Source organism: Cucurbita pepo, chromosome 12 (genome assembly GCF_057944985.1).
Source record: "Cucurbita pepo subsp. pepo isolate OVF chromosome 12, ASM5794498v1, whole genome shotgun sequence".
NCBI classification, from domain to species: Eukaryota; Viridiplantae; Streptophyta; class Magnoliopsida; order Cucurbitales; family Cucurbitaceae; genus Cucurbita; species Cucurbita pepo.
In genome coordinates this window covers 13826747-13841863 of record NC_141809.1, presented here as the reverse complement: position 1 = coordinate 13841863, position 15117 = coordinate 13826747, and the positions used below count along the sequence as shown (strand labels likewise).

At 38.4% G+C, this 15117-nt stretch overlaps 4 protein-coding genes across 7 annotated transcripts; 1 reads left to right on the top strand and 3 right to left on the bottom strand.

The window, feature by feature from the left end:
* Window positions 1-128: 128 nt before the first annotated feature.
* On the bottom strand, window positions 129-1258 carry LOC111806632 (uncharacterized). 2 transcript variants are annotated; one of them, XM_023692009.2, is made up of 5 exons: window positions 1028-1258; window positions 863-950; window positions 659-732; window positions 508-564; window positions 129-414 (listed from the first exon to the last, which is right to left on the bottom strand). In XM_023692009.2, exons 1-5 carry the CDS (start codon window positions 1139-1141, stop codon window positions 271-273), a joined length of 477 nt encoding a protein of 158 aa, XP_023547777.2. In that variant the 5' UTR covers window positions 1142-1258; the 3' UTR covers window positions 129-270. The 2 variants fall into 2 exon arrangements, with proteins under 2 accessions (XP_023547777.2, XP_023547778.2); XM_023692010.2 differs by having other exon boundaries at window positions 129-411.
* An 820-nt stretch (window positions 1259-2078) lies between these two features.
* On the bottom strand, window positions 2079-5764 carry LOC111807692 (nicotinamide adenine dinucleotide transporter 1, chloroplastic). Of its 2 annotated transcripts, XM_023693522.2 has the most exons (9): window positions 5237-5763; window positions 4901-4984; window positions 4593-4699; window positions 4302-4350; window positions 4092-4201; window positions 3315-3409; window positions 3114-3202; window positions 2937-3031; window positions 2079-2634 (listed from the first exon to the last, which is right to left on the bottom strand). In XM_023693522.2, the coding sequence occupies exons 1-9, from the start codon at window positions 5304-5306 to the stop codon at window positions 2398-2400; spliced, it is 936 nt and encodes a 311-aa protein (XP_023549290.1). In that variant the 5' UTR covers window positions 5307-5763; the 3' UTR covers window positions 2079-2397. The 2 variants fall into 2 exon arrangements, with proteins under 2 accessions (XP_023549290.1, XP_086985086.1); XM_087128960.1 differs by lacking the exon at window positions 4901-4984 and having other exon boundaries at window positions 5237-5764.
* An 829-nt stretch (window positions 5765-6593) lies between these two features.
* Window positions 6594-10450, bottom strand: LOC111807280 (protein DEHYDRATION-INDUCED 19 homolog 4-like). The gene is made up of 5 exons (XM_023692939.2): window positions 10122-10450; window positions 9831-9976; window positions 8640-8717; window positions 8234-8490; window positions 6594-6896 (listed from the first exon to the last, which is right to left on the bottom strand). Exons 1-5 carry the CDS (start codon window positions 10192-10194, stop codon window positions 6788-6790), a joined length of 663 nt encoding a protein of 220 aa, XP_023548707.2. The 5' UTR covers window positions 10195-10450; the 3' UTR covers window positions 6594-6787.
* A 189-nt stretch (window positions 10451-10639) lies between these two features.
* Window positions 10640-14277, top strand: LOC111807279 (syntaxin-42). Of its 2 annotated transcripts, none has more exons than XM_023692938.2 (8): window positions 10640-11094; window positions 11741-12014; window positions 12290-12379; window positions 12747-12824; window positions 13159-13236; window positions 13317-13382; window positions 13458-13538; window positions 14008-14277. In XM_023692938.2, exons 1-8 carry the CDS (start codon window positions 10904-10906, stop codon window positions 14113-14115), a joined length of 966 nt encoding a protein of 321 aa, XP_023548706.1. In that variant the 5' UTR covers window positions 10640-10903; the 3' UTR covers window positions 14116-14277. The 2 variants fall into 2 exon arrangements, with proteins under 2 accessions (XP_023548706.1, XP_023548705.1); XM_023692937.2 differs by having other exon boundaries at window positions 10643-11094; window positions 11738-12014.
* Window positions 14278-15117: the final 840 nt, after the last annotated feature.

The window sequence follows — 15117 nt, the reverse complement described above, 5'->3', positions numbered from 1 at the left end:
GAGCCCCGAACCCCGAACCCCGAGCATTTTCAGGTGCTAAAGTACGATCCCCATTACTGATGGACAAATCCCTTTGAAAATGAAACTCGTGACCATATATGTGAAATATCACGAATTGAATGGGTATATTTCACGAGCATTAATTGATTTATTAATCTAAAAAAACTTCAATATATTATAACAATATAGACTAAATGGTTGAAATTAGACTAAATTAAATTAGGGCTTTTTTGGATGCCAATTTCGGGTCAAATAAAAAGCGCGAAAGCATCAAATCTCTGCAACTCTGCTTCTTTTTCTAGCATTAACAGGACGAGATTGAAATTCCCAGCCGAGCTGTTCATCGGCTACCATCATCTCCATTAACGATCCTCTTAGATCCTCCAAACTGTTCTTCTTCTTCTTCTTCTCCTGCTATTTTCCAAATTGCCGATTCAATATAACTTGTTGCAAAATCGATCTCGAAATCGAAGAATCCAAATAAATATAAACTCGTTGATCTTTTACCTGCTGTGTGGTGTTCTTCATCATCGAGACCATTTCGTTCATGAAATCGCAGAATCCCTGTTCATCAAAGAAATATTAACGCATCAGTTTTCGAGATTATTTGACGCGGAAATGTTTTCGTATGGATCGGCCTGGAAACAGAGTGGCTTACTTCGTCGTCGTCGTCTGTAAGAAATGAAATCAATCCGGCGTCGTATATGCTTCTTTTCCCCTTGTTTGATAGAACTGGAAGAACAGTGTAATCAGGGATTTTCTTCTGTTAAAATCGATCATAAATTGAAAAAACTGGAAAGTTGAGGTATGAAATGAGATTTGTTCTATATTATTTATATGAATGTTTTTGTGTGATTTTAACCTGAATAAGCCTCTTGGATTTGCTGAAACCGCCGTTTAGATTCAGCGGCCATTTTTGGGTCTTTCATCCACCTATCGGGATGCCATTTCTACAGAGAGGGAAATTACAGAATCCGATAAAAGAAAAACAGAGATTGTTACCAAATGGAAAAGCCCTAAAACGTACCATGGCTAGCTTACGGTAAGCTCCTCGGATTTCATCGCCAGAAGCTTGCTTACACAGTCCAAGTACAGAATAGTAACAGCACTCACCACCGGAATTTTCCCCGGCACCGGGCATTTTCGCCGGCAAACAACAGAAAACGACTGGAAGAAGAAGAAGAAGAAGATGGGGATGGGGATGGGGATTGTGGAATATCTGTTCAGGACAAGGGGCTTTGCATGGATGTAACGTGGTTTAAAACAAAGATTAAGGAAGAAGGCGAAGAAGGTTCGAGATGGATTGTTGGTGAATGTGAGCCAGATGATTTGATTGTGGTTGGAAATTGGGTTTGGACTAGAAAAAGTTCAAAAAGCTGAAGTCGTTTGGTTGGATGATTATGGCCACATAATTCATTTACTTTTATATTGTCAAATTTCCCAATGCATATTTATTATCTGCACAAGAACTATAATATTTATCTCACTTTAGGGGTTAGGGGACAGGAGAAATCTCCTCTTTCTCTCTCTCGAATTTTTCGTGAATTCCTCGTCTTATCTTGTTTGGAACAGTCCTCACAATAACACACCTTCTTTACTCCGTTTCGAATTCCTCATATTGTCTTGTTTGGAGTAGTCCTCGTGACAACACACCTTCTCTACTCCCTCCCGAAATCTCCTTATTGTCTTGTTTGGAGCAGTCCTCAGGATAATACACCTCTACTCCATCTCGAATTTCTTGTCTTGTATTGTTTGTAGCCGTCCTCACGATAATACACCTTTACTCCCTCCCGAATTCCTCGTCTTGCACTCCTCACTCATCTTGTCTTGTAGCAGTCTCACGATAACACACCTTCCCTACTCTTCTCTACTCTTGTTTTGAGCGGTCTTCACGATAACACGAACATCCTTTATATAAGTAGTTATAGATTGCTTTTGACCCACAAAGCCATTCAAAACATTTTAAATGTAAAACCAAAGTTCATCAGTCAAATCTAGTTTTCCTAGTTAAATTGGATGCATATTCAAGCTTTACAAGATGCCATAAAAATCTGTTTAGAGATGTGAATCTCAAAAGATACTAAAACTATCAAGAACTCATATTTCAGCATGCCTCGAGTCAAACAATTTCCAAAGGCATATAGATGGTATATCCAATCAAAATAAACTAGGAAACAAAAAATGTATCACACTATCGTCATTTTCATCGTCCTCGACATCACATTTTAATGGAAAAAAATGACCTAACTACCTTGCAACCGAAAGGACACTTGACGACATTGAAGCTTTACTGAGGCAAAGACTGTTGAGTTGCTACAAACTACTGGGGGGGCAATTAGTGTACCCAATGAATTGTGTTGATTAGTTTGTGCAATGTTGAGTGAACGTTACTCGTCTTCATAACGTGTGTGGATGTGGATCGGGAGGAAATAAGTTGACAAGAAAGCGGTGAATCATTTCAAAGCTGGTAAATGTGATGGCAGCAGCCGGGGTCGTCCTGATAAGGTTGGTTGCGCACCCTCGATAGAAGCCGGGCAGTCCATCTTGCTGAAATACTTTCTTTACGCAATCGGTTACACCAGAATAACGCTTCTCAGAGTGAAACCCTTGTTCCTGAAGCCTGGAACGTACAACCTGCAAGAGGAGAGTGCAATGTCATATGATTTTTCTGGACAGACAATCGGATCATGGATGTAAAATGTGGGTCGAACTAGGTTGAGTTTATATCAAAGAAACTGAAATGCTTTGAGTTACCAAATCCTAAGTAACGACCTTCTTTTAGAAGGTCAAGGTTTTTGATATGAACAATGAACATAAGACATAAAACAGGACTTAGTTCAGATACATGAAAGTTGAGATTATAATATATACACCAATATAAATGATTCACAGTGCATTTGAAGGTAAAAATTATATGCACTCGATTTGGATCCTACCTCATGTGGATAAGTCAATGTGGAAGCAAATATCTTGGAGACAGATGAGGCTACCGCGACATCACGTGCGCTGAGTTTGTCCGTCGTCGTATTGTCTGTGATACTATAATAAGTTAATACGAGCTTTTTCGTAACATTTTTATGGGGAAGACATCAGATGGGTTATTAAACAGTTACCTCTTCTAGCCAAATAACTTTTTATTTTTTCGTATGTTGGAAACTGTATGGCGACGTGACTTACACCGGCCAAAGCAGGAACGAGACCACTGTAGAACATGGTACCGAGTGTTAGAGTCGAGCAAAAAATCCTTATAATCCACGAACTTCTCCATATAAAATACATAGACCAGAATAGCTACATGATAAGAAAGAGCAAACCTGTACAATCCACGAATGCCTTCTTCAGAGGCTATTCTCCTCAAGGCAGACACTGTATTTCTATATGGTAGCACACCAGATTTCATTCCCTGCGTCTAAAGAATATAAGACAAAACGTTTCGATTAGTCCATGTCTATGGTCATAAGGTTCACATGTCACATTTTAAGGCAAGATAGCAGTTGGAGAGATTTAATAACTTTTCTTGGCTAAGTGCAAACTGGAAAATCAACATCATTGCATAAAACTGAAGAAGGTTCCATAGCTATCAATCCACAAAGATGGATCCCATGACACAATAGAGGAGACCTCAATCATCACTTCGATCTTAGTGTTTCACCCTCGAAGTCTTTCGGTCCATGAAGATAAATTCATGGTAATAATTCGAAGGAACGGAAGTTAAGCATTTCCTAGATTGGTTCGGAAATACTCCTTTCAAGCCTTTGGATGTCTTTTTGTTCTTCCAAAATGTAACAAATGCTCTCCCTCAGGCCACATATTCAAGGAGCAAGGGTTGAACTTTCATGATGGGTTTCATTCTTTTTTTAGTATGATACCGTCCCTTGCTAGAAGACAGGCTTGGGATCGGGAAATTAGCACGATCTGAGTACGCTCTCTTTCAGGTTTCTCTATGGGCTAAGGGTCTAAGAAAATCAGTGTCCAGGAGTTCGGATTAAAGTTCCAGATGTACCCTCTCATAGATGAGAATATAAAGTTAATAAAGAACGCGAGATTTCCTCACAGAAACGAAAAAACGAACGCGAGCTTGCAATCCTCACCTGAAGCCTGGTCTTAACAACCCATAGAGGATTCGTTGCAATAGTTGTAGCAGCTCCAGCTCCAGAAGCAGCCATCATATTAGCACCTATTGAAAGCTGATGATTTTCAACTGCACATATACCATGAGAACATCAATGAAAAATAAAGTTCTTAACGGGAAGGAAAAAAAAAAAAGAAGAAAACAAAGAGAAAAGGACGATAAAACTAACCATCCGAACGAAGAAAGCTTTTGAGCTGCCCATAGATTGTGAAATAGACCTGCCATAGGCAGATATTGTGTCATACAAAAGAAAAATAGCTACATTATTCTTAAGCAAATACAAAAAAACCATGTTATTACAATCAAAACACTGAGGTAGTGCTTGTGTCAAGATTCTACACTAAGGAAGTTATGCAAGCACAGTAGCTAACATTAGGTGGCTAACATTGTTTTACAGCCCCAACTTTATGAGATTCAAGTACACAAACTTTATGGGATATAAACATGACTCGCGACTTACAGCCCAGTTAGGAAGCAACGCAAGCACGGTCGGTGCGAGTCCTCTATACATTCCACGTAGCCCCTCCTTATGAAAAATTTGTTGCAGACTACCAACTATAAGACTCCCTGAATAGATAGACCAGAACAAAATCATCAGGAAAACATCATAAATAGCACTTCAATTGTGATACAAACCCTCCAACCAACCCACAATAGCTAAGATAATAATGCAACTCACATTTGCAATGTTCATAGATATGGGCAAATAGAAGCAAAACATAGTGTAGCCCAATTGTTGCAATCAGTAAACAAAAAGAAACGCCATACCTTTCCCGATGTTTGGCAGTCCATGAACCTGAAATCTGGTCTTGATAACATCCAAAGGGCACACAAACGTAGCAGCAAGAACTCCTATAACGTAATTCAAGAATACAGTTCAAGTTCTCAAGCTAATCGAGAGACAGAAATCAAATGCCTAACCCACCCCTCCCTTTTGAATCATACAAACAAGCGCAACAAACAGATACAAATCTCAAGCAAATAAATCTTTCAGCTTCATATGCCACAAATTTACACCCAAAGGAACACGGTGCGATGCTTTTGATTATCATCCAATCGACAAGAAAATGGATCCGCAAACGGAGATTAAAGAGATGCAATTACCAGCAGCAGCACCAGCTCCCGCATTACAGAGAAGACCTCTCGGAGTAGGGGCATGAGAATTGGTAGCCATGGCAGTGTTCAATCAAATAGCCAGAAAAATAAATAATGATTTGAGCGCAAGAATCACCAAAAGAACCCTCTTTCGAGAGGCAGATCTTGGAAAACCAGAGTCGCATGGCCAGAACAAGGAGAGAGGAAAGTCAAGCCGATTGGTGCCGAGGCTATTCTATTCGATTAGGAGGGCAGCAATCGGAAACAGAGAAGAAATAGGAATCGGTTGAGACATGGGAAAGTTGAATCGTACACGAAACTGAGGGATATTCATATGTGGATCAGAAATCGCGAGGAAAAACTGAAAAATAAAATTTATGGGCCCTTTGGTTTCTTCGTCGTCGTCATCACCGTGGTGCCGGAAAAGCCTCGCCCGGTTGCGGCCCGACGGGACGATTCGCCGCAAATGGATCAATGTGATGCTAGCAAATTCAATTCCATTTTGATTTCGTTTGCTTTTGCTTCGTAAGCCGCCCCCTCGACAACCACTCCTTTTAAATTACAATTTATTTAAGGGTTAAATTATTAGTTTAGATGTTGTAATCTCAATATGTATTTAATATGTTCCTTCATTTAAAAATATGTCAAAATTAAAGGTTCACGCTTTACCTATCAGACGATTACAATATTGTTTATTAATCATGTCCTGTATAAATTTGAATTCATGCGAGAACATGCTACATTTAATACTATTTGGGTCCAAACTGAACCAAAAAAAAAAATGAGACTCATAATGACAAAATTAAACCTATGGGACTAGGGCGAGATGAGCCACAAACCAAAGTGCATGTGGGCCCACCTTAGTCGAGATCGAGGTGGGCCTTCTTGGCTCAAGGGTGTTTAATACGCATACCCATGACCGATATTAAGTTGAGGAAAAACAGATACACGAATTGATCCAAATTTGAAAACAAAGAGGTGAAGCCCTAAGTCATCCTATGACCTATAAACATGTTACAACTGGAATGAGTAAGTCCACTCTAATGCTAATATCGATGCTGACATCTTACATCATTCAATTAAATTAGGCATAAGAGGTAATATAAGAGTATCACATCAACATTCAAATTGTTACATTTTGCAGGTCGCGTGCATCAATGTAGATTTCTTAATCCACATCTAACCATTAATAACAGGACCGACCAATTTTGAAATGTCGGTGGAGGGATTCTCTCTCTTTTCTTTTTTGTAACTGGTAGTATGAAGATATAAACCTCCGACTTGATGAACAATTCAATGATGGTTGGCATTAGATGCTTGTTTGGTTGAATTTTGATACTACCTTTTCTATGCAGGCTTACTCATCTTGACTGCCAATTTACTAACTTTTTATTGAAGAACACCACGAAGCTAACTATAATTCCATAAACAGGAAAACAACTTGGATCATGCTTACCCTTTCTAACTATCTTTTACTAATTCACAAAGGGTAATATGATCATTGGAATAAAAACACTACAATTTTGATACAACTTCCCTCTTCTGTATTCGTGCTCAATATTATAAATCGTCACCTAAGATGACAGAGAGAACTAACCCCTGTACGAAGTCGCATCTCCGAGTCTTCTCTTCTTGCTTCGTGTCGGGTAAGGAAGATAAATGAACGTCCCTGCACATGCACATACTTAATCTTATTAGGTTGGAGGTATTGAATTATGGGATATGGGTACCTCCATTACAGAAGTTATAGACTTGCTAGGATTGCTAAGGCAGTGGGGGAAAGCAAAAATAACTCGATCAACCTGAGAAGTGCAGAGAAATTTAAGGCCATTTGTTCATTGGATCCAAATGCAAAGGCATGAAATTGATGCAGGGATGGCCCTGGAAGGAAAATGAAAACTGAAATAGAACTGCACAGTAGCCCCTAGCTATGCATTTAGATAGAGAGTGATCTCATCTGACATTCACTTCCCAGAATAAAAGAGTACACTTTTGTCCAAAAAAAAACGCCCCCGACATGGAAAACATTGAGGCATAAATACTATTTGTAACAGTTCAAGCCCATCGCTAGCAAACATAGTCTGCTTTGGCCCGTTATGTATCGCCGTCAGCCTTACGGTTTTTAAAACGCGTATGCTAGGGAGAGGTTTCCACACCCTTATAAAGAATGTTTCGTTCTCCTCTCCAACCGATGTGGGATCTCACAATCCACCCCCCTTCGGGGCCCAACGTCCTTGTCGACACTTGTTCCCCTCTCCAATCAATGTGGGATCTCATAATCCACCCCCTTCGGGACACAACGTCCTCGCTGGCACACCGCTCAGTGCTTAGCTTTGATACCATTCGTAACAGCCCAAACCCACCACTAGCAGATATTGTTCGCTTCGGTCTGTTACGTATCGTCATCAGCCTCGGAATTTTTAAAACGCGTCTGCTAGGAAGAGGTTTTCACACCCTTATAAAAAATGTTTTGTTCCCCTCTTCAACCGATATGGGATCTCACACTATTATGCTACAAATATCAAACTTCTACCTTCTATTATAACCCAACTAAATATAATCCTAGGCACTATCACTATAATCGTCCAAAAACAAGTTGTTCTTAGAAGGAACTTTGATGGACTTTAAATCCTACATATCAATGAATTTTATTTATACTATATTCTAGTGATGCAAGTACCATTCAGGGCCTCATCAAATTTCCGCGCATTGTAGAAAACATATAAGCTATGTAACACCAATGAATTGATATTGTGAGACATTTATAATAGCTGTAAACATATCGTCACGGGCAGTCGCTCACAACAGAAACTCAGGGTTATCTAAGCTCATAGGAAGAAGCAAAACATATCTGATATCTCCAAGAATAAATTTCAAATACCAAACCAGAATGCATGCCAAAGAATCAGTAAAAAAAACATAACTATGGTGAAACAGATGCAATGCAAAAAGTGCATAATTTTCGAGTCATATAACTAGGCAACTAGAAGTATATTTCTGTCTTACCTTTCGGATAATGTATCGTCTGCATCACTTTCCTTCAATTTTTCTTTACTTGAAGGCACGGGCTGAACAGTTTTGGACTCATTAGCGAGAGGTGCATTGCGTAAAAATGATAATAATGGATCAGGTGCCATCTTGGAGGTCGAATGCAGAGACGAAAACCCTGAAAGAATTCTTACACGATCATCTTGTAACTCTTTTCTCTCAAAAGAAAGACTTTGAGGAAAATAGTCTTTATGGAATTTCAATCTTTGTTGACTGTAACCATATGTTAAGGAATTGAGTTCATAGATTCAAGTATGCCTTGGATATAAGCAAGAAACAGAATAAAATACTCCGGAAGAACAGTTGAAAGATTTACGAAATTGGGGAAACACAACAATATTTAAAGAATGAAAGAAAAGGATATATTAAATATATCTCCATGCTGCATCATTATATGTCCAACCATATTCTCTCCCACACTTGAAGAGCAAATAGGGCATATCTGAAAAGAAATGAAAACCAACCTCTTGAAAAAGCAAAAACAAGACAAAAAATAACTTCAAGTAGATACCAATAGAGAATCTTTACTTCCAAAAGAGGATACAGAAAGATAACAAAAGCATAATGCACAAAAAAAAAAAAAAAAAAAAAAAAGGAAGAAAGAATTTAAGAAAAGAAAAGAGGATAACAAAAGCTAGCAGAAAATCTAGTCCCCAAAAAGATTTATACACTTCCGTCACTGGTGCTAACATAATGTAATGGCCTAAGTCCACCGCTAGCAGATATTGTCCTCTTTGGGCTTTCCTTTCGGACTTCCCCTCAAAATTTTTAAAACGCATGAGCTAGGAAGAGGTTGCCATATCCTTATAAAGAATGTTTTTGTTCCCCTCTCCAACCGACGTGGGATCTCACACATAATAACCATAGACAAACATTCTTAACCTGAGGCAACACAAGCACGCAAGTACGATTTTCAACCGAGTGTACTCGGGTTTGAAAAAATAAGCAAAATACCACCAAGTATCCAAGCTAAAGGCAACCATAGCAATATAATTTTCCAGGTCAAGTCCAATAGAATAATACTTGAAGCAACAGTCTTGTTGAAAATTATTTCGAGGAGTAGTCCCCCGTTAGCTAATTAAGAGGAAGATTGTGAGTTTATAAGTAAGGAACACTGTCTCCATTGAAATGAGACCTTTTGGAAACTAAAAGCAAAGCCATGAGAGCTTATACCCAAAGTCGACAATATCATACCATTGTAGAGGTTCGTGATTCCTAACACTTCTCATATTAGTAAGTGGGTCACAATATACTTGAAAGATGATGACAAATTCTATAAACAGTGAATAAGAGGATCGATCAGAAAAGGACTTCTCATTCAAGAAACGAGCTTCCAACAGTCTACTGTTTTGGGAGTTGTTACCAAGTAAGGTTACTCCACTGGAACGACGCTAAACAAACAGACACGCTAAAATTTGCCTCAACCATGGAGTGATCGAAGAGACAATACCGTATATCAATGGAAATATTCTCTAATCTCCTACTGAAACTGCCGAATAAAGCCGTTTTAAACTTAAAAAGCTTTTAACCAAAGACAAATTAGCGATTTCCTTACCCCAAAGTTGGCTTCTAAAGGATGCTCGTCATCAATATGGCAGCATAGCTCAACCAAATCAAATTCCTCCGAACAAAACGGGCAAGAATATTCCGAATTCAAATCATCATCATCCTCATCCACCTCCTCGTAATCAAAATCAAAATCTAGAAAACCAAACAGAAATCGTTTAAACAAAAACTCACAAGCAAAACTCCCAAAAAAAAAAAAAAAAAAAAAAAAAAAAAAAAAAAAAAAAAAACTAAACTAAACAACGAATCATCAGTAGATTAAGATCGAGACATGACTCACGCGACTGCGATTTAGAGCCCCTCGAAGAAACAGCAGCAGCAGAGAGACCATATCTATAAGCTTCACTTTCCATTCTCAAATTAAACAACACAAAACAAAACCCAGCGCGTATTCAATTCAGGGGGGCGAATCCGTTCGAAACTTCGATGAATTATCCAGCGCCCCTTCGCGGAAAGCTCTTAAGCGGCACTACGTTGGTCGGTTTCGAAGAAATGAAGAAGAAATTAAACGGGGAGAAAAATTAGCTCGCGATTTAGGAGTTTCGATTTCTGACTCTTAGATGACCAACGAAGAACTCCCGCGTTTTATCGTAGAACTACTCTCTCAACAACCAGGGACCGACGGTTCTGGATTAGGACTTTTATTCCCGTTTTACCCTCGGAGGTTCTTAAAATTACTAGAAATATTACTAGAAATTTCCCACGTGTTAAAATATCCATATTTAAAAGTATTTTTTTTAAAATTAAAAATAAACCAAGGTAAAAAAAAGATCCAAGGGCCATAAGCCCAATATGAGAGCCCATTCAGGATCCAATCAAGGCCCGCCTGAATCCTGATCTGTTTACTTCCGGCGAAGGTTAACGTGTAAAACCTCCGCGAAATTTCTTCATTCCGGGGGGAGTTGTTCAATGTTCGATTCGAACATTGAATTCTTCAATTCATTTCATTTTTACGCAGGAACTGACTCGAGTTTTTCGATTCTGATCATTCTTGAACTCTCTACTCACTGATTTCTTGTTTTTTTTTTTTTTTTTTTTTTTTCTCTTCGGCTGTTGTTTTCTATGGCGACGAGGAATCGAACTGCACAGTTTAGAAGGCACAGGGACGCCGTGAAGAGCGTCCGTGCGCCTTTATCTTCCTCGGCAGCTGGTTCGAGCGGACCGGTTATTGAGATGGTGAGTTCGTCTCTTCTTCGTTCAAAGCGCTCTTCAGATTACGCTCCTCTTAGCACAGAAGATCCAGGACCTTCGAGGTATAGAGTCTTTTTTTTTTGTTCTAGCTTTTCTTCCAAAGTTCTTTTGCATTTTTCTTTTATTAAATTTGGTCTAGTAAGTGCATAAATTGCTTGTGCTGAATTATTTTCTTAGCGATGTGGAGTATCTGGATGGAAAATTGAACTTCTACTCTGACATTCAATTAAAAGATTTTTCTTATTTGCGTCAGTGAAGTTTTCTTGCATCAAACGCGTATTTGTGACTTCCTTTTTCTAGAGTAGTTCTGGTGAAATTTTGAAGAGCAGATAAGAAGACATCATCAACGCATTCTTGCCACCCCGCCCCCCATACCTACTTGGAGTTGAAGAATTGTACTTCTTCGAACTGCTTGACAAAATCATACCTCAGCAGGAAATGCCAATATAGGTTTCTTGACAATATTTCATTAATTAACTGAGTGAATGGTGTCAAGACTCGGATAGTGAAGGTTAATGAATTAAGTTTACCAAAATGTCCGGTACTGAGCATTGAAGGCACACATTTCAAATGGTTGATGATCATAGGAAGGTTTAACTTTTAACTTACAATGGATCTGCTTAGAATTTGAAGGTTTCTGTCTGAGTAATTTAGCAAAATATTAACTCGTACTCTCCTGACTGTAATATTGTATCTGAGGTGCAGCAGTGATGCATTGATGGTGGGTCTGCCTCCAGCTTGGGTGGATGATTCTGAAGAAATAACTGTTAATATACACCAAATTCGTAGGAAGATGGCAGAGTTAGTCAAAGCTCATTCTAAAGCTTTAATGCCTTCTTTTGCTGATGGCAAAGAAGATCAGAATACGATTGAGGCGCTTACGCAAGAAATTACCAATCTTTTGAAAGCCTCTGAGAAGAGGTTGAAGAAAATTTCTAGTACTGGGTCTTCAGAGGATATTAGCATCAGAAAAAATGTACAGGTATGCTTGATTCTCACTAATCTTTTTTGCTTAATACTATGAATGATCCGACTTTGTATCTGAGTCATAGTTGGTCTTTTAGTAATTGCTTTCTGTTATTGCGTTTTTTCTATCTGTTGTTCTTTGTCGTTGGACCTTTTTTGTGCCACCGGGAAACTAATGTATGAAGTTCCTATAGACTTTTCACCTCCCTGAGAGTGTTTCTTGATTCTGGTTTTCAGGGTCTTTTAACAATTTGTTCCTTTTTGTGATGGATTGACTCCTTTTCTTAACAGCGTTCTCTTGCTACAGAGCTTCAGAATCTTTCAATGGATCTTCGTAGAAGACAGTCAATGTATCTGAAACATCTGCAGCAGCAAAAGGAGGTTTGTGCCCTGTGTTCAAACGGACCTATGAAAACTTTCTATTTTTTTTTTTTTTTAAATGATTTCATCTGATTAGTTGGCTTGGTAGTTGGGGTATTTAAAATGAGTTTTATCTTTTTGTTCCCACATTATAATTTTCTTGTACTTATCACCAATCTATTAAAAATGTGTTAGATATAGTATGAAGAAACTTCTTTTCCGTTATGACAACTCTCTCCTCATTTCATTTGTTCATTCGTCTATCATTCTAGGATTATACTTTTCTTGGTAAAATCTGTAATTTGGTCAATAGTAAGTAATCTTTCGGGAGTCTCATCAATTGAAACAGTGTTATTTTTAGTGAGGTTTGATTACTTTTGTATTGCAGGGGCATGATGGAATTGATTTGGAGATAAATTTGAATGGAAGCAGAACTCTACAGGATGATGACCGATATGATGAATTTGTATGTGCTGATCTCTTTGGTTACCTGGGAATTTCAAGACTGAACTTTTCTTATGCAAGGGAGATTTTTGAGAACTCGAAGCACAAATTAACATGTTATTTTTTTTAACTCCAAATGTTTTTTACTGTCAAATCTTTTTGGATGTTCCATGTTGATAAGTGGATATTGCTTCAGTGGTTGGTTTTGTTAATCATATGCCTGAGTTAAATGTCATATTGTTTTGGATGCTAGGATAGCATATTGCCATTTGATAATTCTTTTGGGTGTGGTTTTTATGATACAATATATCATTGTCTCTCACTTCTCCTTGATTGGTACTTCTGTGTGGGATCAGGGAACCAATGAACACCAAACGATGACATTTGGAATGGATGCGCAGCACATTCAGGGAAGGGAGAAAGAGATTAAACAGGTTATGGAAGGTTCTTGTATCGGAGTTGCGAGACGAACTATTCACAATGTGATAAATATAAGTCTTTTTATTATGTGTAGGTTGTGAAGTCAGTGAATGAACTCGCCCAAATCATGAAGGATCTCTCAACCCTTGTTATAGACCAGGTAAAGACCATTTTTTTTTTTTTTGTTTGTCAATCTGGGTTTACAATCAACTAATGAACGTTGTGATTTTATCAGGGTACCATTGTCGATAGAATTGACCACAATATCCAGAATGTTGCTGCTTCAGTTGAAGAGGGCTATAAGCAGCTTCAAAAGGTTCTCTCTCTTTCAAAGATCACTGTCATTTGTGATCCAAAAACTGAGATATCAAATAGTTCAAGAGTTTTGAGAATTGTATTTGTTTCCTCACCGTTCTCTACCATAATTTTTATCTCTCTTAAAAAATTATTAGAATTCATAGCCAAATTCCGAAATAAAAGGTTTCGAAAACCCATCGTATAAAGTAGATGAGTTCTTAGGTAAAAGTAATGTTTATAAACTTCTAAAACTAAATGATTATCAAATGTGAGCCGAATTCCCAAAATAAAAAACAAGTTAAGTTTTTTCTTTCAAAACTAGGCATGGGTTTAGAAAACCCATCGTATAATTTGATAAGTTCTTAGGTAAAAGTAATGTTTATAAACTTCTCAACCTAAATGAGTGGAACATTTCATATTATTGGTGGTTTAATGATGATTTTGGTGTAAAGATGAGGGATGATGGTGGGATGTTTTGCCATCTGCAGGCAGAGAAGAGTCAGAAGAATGGAGGAATGGTGAAGTGTGCAACGGTGCTTGTTATTATGTGTTTCATAATGCTGGTTCTGTTGATACTGAAGGAGATAATTATGTAACAAATGTTGCCCTTTGGCTTGTTGCTGATAAGGATTTTGACAACTGCATGCGGCTGGTAAGCTCTAAGCAGGTGCCGTTCCTTTCGTGTATTATTCTCAGAGTCTCGAATGTCATTGTTGAAATGATAGAATATCTCAATTAGTTGAGTGTTTTGTTGAGAATTCTTTTGTTGAGAATTCTTTTCCAACTTTTATATGTAAATTACTAAAAATATCTTCACTACCTTCACTTCTCCGTAACCCCTAGCTGCCTACCATTGAATATAGGTGCCCGCCCTAATCGCTGTTGTCGCCCACAAGTATCGACCACAAGTTAGTTCATTGTGTTTAATAATCATCGTGAACACAAGTTAGTTCGTTTTGTTTAATAATCATCGTTTATAAATTTGATGTATTTGATGTATGTAGAGATATTTTGAGGGTATAATAAACTTAATGGCCCCTTGAAATTATTAGCGATTTCTTTAAACTTTCCCTCAATGTTTTAAAACGCTTTCCTTACTAGGTGAGCTTGTTGCTTTTTTCTCACGACAAAAGGAAAGCCCAAGCCCACTGTGCTATTAGGTCAGCCCAGCCCACTGTGCTATGTTCCCCCTTGGGGCTTCTACCTCAGTCTATGGGCTTTCCTAACAAGGTCGGCCCAAGCCCACTGCGCTATTAGGGCCAGCCCACATCGCACTCACTGCTATGTTCTTATTTTAAAATGCGTCTCTGCCTTTCTTTCTAGGTCGGCCCAAGCCCACTTCCCCTTATGCCTTTCTTTCTAGGTCAGCCAAGCCCACTTCCCCTCGGCCTTTTTTCCTCGAGATTTTGAAACAGCTTTCAGGTCAGCCCAAGCCCACGATTTGTTTCCCTTTGAAATTATTAGTGATTTCTTTTTAAACTTTCTCTCAATGTTTTAAAACGCTTTCCTAGGTAACCCGCGACAAAAGGAAAGCCCAAGCCCACTGTGCTATTAGGTCAGCCCAGCCCACTGTGCTATGTTCCCTTTTAGCTTCTCCC